Source organism: Bos indicus x Bos taurus, chromosome 9 (genome assembly GCF_003369695.1).
Source record: "Bos indicus x Bos taurus breed Angus x Brahman F1 hybrid chromosome 9, Bos_hybrid_MaternalHap_v2.0, whole genome shotgun sequence".
Taxonomy (NCBI): Eukaryota; Metazoa; Chordata; class Mammalia; order Artiodactyla; family Bovidae; genus Bos; species Bos indicus x Bos taurus.
In genome coordinates, this window is record NC_040084.1 from 70,765,016 (window position 1) to 70,769,652 (window position 4,637).

General features: G+C 36.3%; 1 protein-coding gene across 1 annotated transcript; it reads right to left on the reverse strand.

The window, feature by feature from the left end:
• Window positions 1-2,705: 2,705 nt before the first annotated feature.
• LOC113898823 (trace amine-associated receptor 6) lies at window positions 2,706-3,740 on the reverse strand. The gene has a single exon (XM_027552173.1). The coding sequence runs from the start codon at window positions 3,732-3,734 to the stop codon at window positions 2,706-2,708; it is 1,029 nt and encodes a 342-aa protein (XP_027407974.1). The 5' UTR covers window positions 3,735-3,740.
• Between the last annotated feature and the right edge of the window lie 897 nt (window positions 3,741-4,637).

The following is a 4,637-nucleotide window of genomic DNA, read 5'->3' on the forward strand; positions in this document are numbered from 1 at the left end:
TAGTATATCAGAGATTCATACTGAAAAGATAGTCACCTAAAATGAAAGAAATGAATACATAAACCCAACCCAAATGCATAGATAAGAATAGAGAAGTGTATGGTAATATCAATTTTCATATATTTATTTCATCACAAATATTGAAACTATAGAGATAAATTATAAATTAGATTCCCTGTACACACACACTGTCCATTATACATAAAGTTAGACCTTGTACAAGCATATAGAGGTATATGTAAGATATATATGGGGGGCATATTGCATATGCTGTTTTATAATCTGGGTCGCAGTTTTCTGGTTTTGAGTCAAAAAATAGATTGTGGTTGCCTTTTTATGTGAACTGATACAGAACTTCTTAGTGCTTTTTATTGGCTTTGCAACATTCTATTGCATAGGTGGACCATATTTACTTAATTTATCCCACATTGATTTACATTTTTCTCCAGTTAGTAATTGAGAGGTATACAATGAATATCCTTATCATGTTTGGTTACTTGCCTGACTCTTTTCTTAGGATTACTTGCCAGGAACAGAATTATAGAGTCAAGTGACATACACGATTTGAAATTTTACATAAACATCTTAATCCTTCTCAGAAAGAAAATACTGAATTATATTTCCCTTAAATGTATATAAGCATGCTCAGCTCTCATGAGAGTGCTCATTTCCCACACTCTAATTATTAATAGATATTACTGAGTCATATAAAGTTTGCCATTTTGCAATCTGAAACTCTATTACATTTTTTAGCATTATTTGATTATTTGCACACTTGACCTTTTAATGTATTCCTTAGCCACATCTCTGTAAAATTGCATATTTATTTGTTTAGTGGGATGTTTGTCTCTCTCTGTCTGTCTGTTTTGTAAAGGGCTTTTACATTTTTTTTAACTTCCCAGGCCAGAAATTGATCCCCTACATTGGAAGCATGGAGTCTTAACCACTGGACCACCAGAGAAATCCAAGCTTTTACATTTTCAAGTTACTAACACTTTCTTCATCATGTGTGCACCAATGGCTTCTAAGTTTGTCTTTTTTTCTTTGTCATGGCTCTATTTTTTTTTTAAGTTTAAAAATATATAACATATTTTCTGTTCTGAGTCCACTAATCCAAACTATAAAAACTATGTTATCTTCTAGACTTTTAACATCTGGAAGAAAACAGTTTTGGTTTTGTGAACTACATGAGGCAAAATACTTAAGACTTTTCCAATAAATTTTATACCAAATCAACATTTCTAAATTATCTATTTTTCCTAATAACATAAACGACAGTGTCATTTTAATCATGGACAATGTACAAACTCGAAAGAGTTTATAGGAAAGAAATGACTGGAAATTGCCCTCTGTCAACACTGGAAGTTAAAACAAAAAACCTCACGGAATAAGAAAACTATTACACAAAATGAGAACTACTATTACGATAATTTCACCATTTGTTCGTAGTTTTTCCCACAGTTACAAAATATCCTACTAAATGTAAAATACGAGCATCGCATTGAGTTTGAGATGGCTGATGTGCGGGCTAGAGGCCTTTAGGACGTCCAGAAATACCAGAGTTCAAGGAAAAAGCTGCTCACAGCGAAAGTAAACTGAGTCCAGAGAAAGACAAGGAATACACGGCGTTAACAGGGAACACGGAACAAGGAAACGTTTGAAAGCGAAGAAAAGGTAAGCTTGTTAGAAAAGGCATGACAAGTAATCAAGGCCTGAAGAGAGAAATAATTAACTGACAGAACAGGGTGGTACTCAGATTTTAGGACACTAGGAAATATGACCACCATGTCAACCATTAGTTAAGAAATATATTTCTCTCAGATGCTCAAGGATGTTCACATCAGCAAGAAGGTAAAGTATAAAGGTGATGCTACTGAAACTGCGGTACCGTTTCTCTTCCCCAGTTTAATAGGCCACTTTCAAGCACTGCATTTCATGTCACAGTTATTGGCAAACTCCCAATATGTCACCAAATTAATTTCAAATTTTTCAAATTATCAATATGAAATTTGGGGTTATTTCGATATTAATTTTTATGTTTGATGAACTCCTCTTTAATATTGGCCAATTTGATAAGTTATATTGCAAAAAAAAAACACCCCACAATAGCCCAGTGAAAGTCATCATAGAGAAGTTTTTGACAAGTTGGAAGTGAGTGAAAGTCTTTGTAAAGAAAAGAGGAAATCAAGAAAAAGACATTTTCAGGTTACAAAGGAAAGAGTCAATGGAATAAAAAGAAAACAGAAAGAGGAATGTGTCAACTACATTCCACCTTTCACCTCTTGCTTGCAGGCATTCATTACTCACTCACCTTCAGTGTCAGCACCATCCTACTCAGGCCTTAGAAGTGAAGTTATAAACTGGAAAGAAAGATCCTGTACTTGTTTTATTGTTTTTGCTAATGGTTATTATATCTTTAACTGTAATATGCTATACTAACCTATACTATTCTACATTATTGGGGTACAGAGTGAGCTCCACTGTAGATAACAAATAGGGATTTAACATTTATGAGTCAAATAAATATTTTGGAGAAGCAACAGGAAGTGAATATCCTAGCAAGACTGAAACATATTGACTTATCCAATTAAATTGGAAAAGCAATTTGCTTTCTCTTCAGTAACAGTCTTATTTGATTTTTAAAAATTCATTTCATTTGGAAAATGTAAAGATATCTTCAACTTCCTCAATCCAATGGCTTACATTTATTCAGAGGACAAATTCATGCTTGCTGAACTATTCTTGAAAACCTGACCACTCACAATGACTTTGATGGCTTTCCTAAACCAAGGGTAAAATAAAGCATAGATCAAGGGGTTCATGGCTGAGTTGTAATAAGCACACCAACAGCAAATCTCATAAATATAGGCCGGGGTTATGAAGCCCATAAAGGCATCAATTAATGAGTCAATACTGTATGGTAACCACGAGATCATGAATGCTATGACAGTGATACCCAGGGTTTTAGCTGCTTTTCTCTCTCTCTTGGCTACTCTGGATTTGTAACTGTCTGATGATGAATCTGTTTTGCTACCAGTATTTTCAATCTTTTTAGCCTGTTGTCTGGCCACAAGAAAAATATTACAGTAGAGAATGATCATGACAAGGGTAGGTATAAAGAAGGACAGAAAATCTATCAATACCCAGTTTTGATTTACAACTGTCTGACAGCCTCCTGCACAGTTAAGGGCATGAGACAATTCCTCTAGCCCTTTCTCATTGGCACCCGTGTAGAACACGGCGCCACTGTAAGTAAGGGGCAGGATCCAGGAGATGCTGATGCATATGCATGATACAGACACCGTGAACTTGGTGGGATAGACCAGAGGGTCAGTAACAGCAATGTACCTGTCGATGGAGATGAAGCACAAGTGGAAGAGAGAAGAGTAACAAAATGCTGTGTCAAAACATGTGTGAAAAGTGCAGAAAGTTTGCCCAAAGTACCAGCAGCTCTCCACAGACTTGACCATACTGAAGGGCATCACAGTCACTCCCACTAGAAAGTCTGCACAGGCCAGAGAGGCGATGAGAAAATTGGTTGGTGAGTGTAGCTGCTTGAAATGAAGGATGGCAGTCATCACCAGGAGGTTTCCAAACACAGCCAGGACAGCCCCAAAGCCATACACCATGTACAGAATCACGCGGGATGCGGGTGAGTAGGGGGTCTTCACACAGGATCCGTTCAGGTGCTCATAGCAGAGCTGCACAGCTGCAGTGGGGGACGAGTTGCTCATGATCTGCCCTTTACACTCAAAGAATTCTGTCCTTGATTTCCACAGACTTTCAATGCTTCTGAGGGAAAAACCTACAGTAGGATGCCTGAGGAAATGATCACATATTAGTACTATTGTTTTTCAATTTTCCTTTTTTTTTTTTTTTTACTATAAATCTCAATTGTGTTCAATAGCAAAATAAAATACAAAAAATTACATTGGCCAAGATCACTAGGAGTTAGTTTTGACTAATGCTTAGTTTCCTTGATTTGGTAAAGTCCTAAATATTTTTAGATGTTTTACCTCCAGATTTCCTCTTTTCAACAGGGTGTGAGATGAGAAGTAATTGTAGACGGAAAGCATCATCTCCTGTTAGGTTTATCTGCATTACTGCCTAAAGCACACAGTCCTTGCAGATAAATAAATGCCATCTATAGGAAAATCCCTAGATGGAATCCCTGTAGAGCAACGTGTGAAATTGGAAGATTGTTTTCAAGAGTGATTATTAAGACGGTTATTCTACAAAATGACTCCTCGCATTAAGTTAGGTTACTCATTACATTTCTACAAAAAAAAAAAAAAAAAAGCCAAAGACTTTTTTTTCTTCTTAGACTTGAAAATTTCCCCTATTCTCACTTCCGTTGTGGACACTTTCTTGCGTTTTTATTACAAAGATAAAAGAGGGTATGAGCAGTGACAGTGAATACTTGGCTTTTTTCTCCAGTTAAGAATCAGCTTTGCATCTTCACTGGACACCAACAAACAGAAAAAGGAACACACACTGTGAGCAACTTGCAATGAAAGCATTGAAAGCTCCATTTGTTGTATTTAGACACATCTTGCTTTCTGAGCTTCTGTTACAGTTAGCGCTGGTAGAGAGAAGATCATTGTGTTCTTAGGGTATTGTCACTGAAAGCAGATTGC

Bases quoted from the DNA above. Each gene is read 5' to 3' on its own strand.
- LOC113898823 (XM_027552173.1), bottom strand. From the start codon at position 3,734: ATGAGCAACTCGTCCCCCACTGCAGCTGTGCAGCTCTGCTATGAGCAC.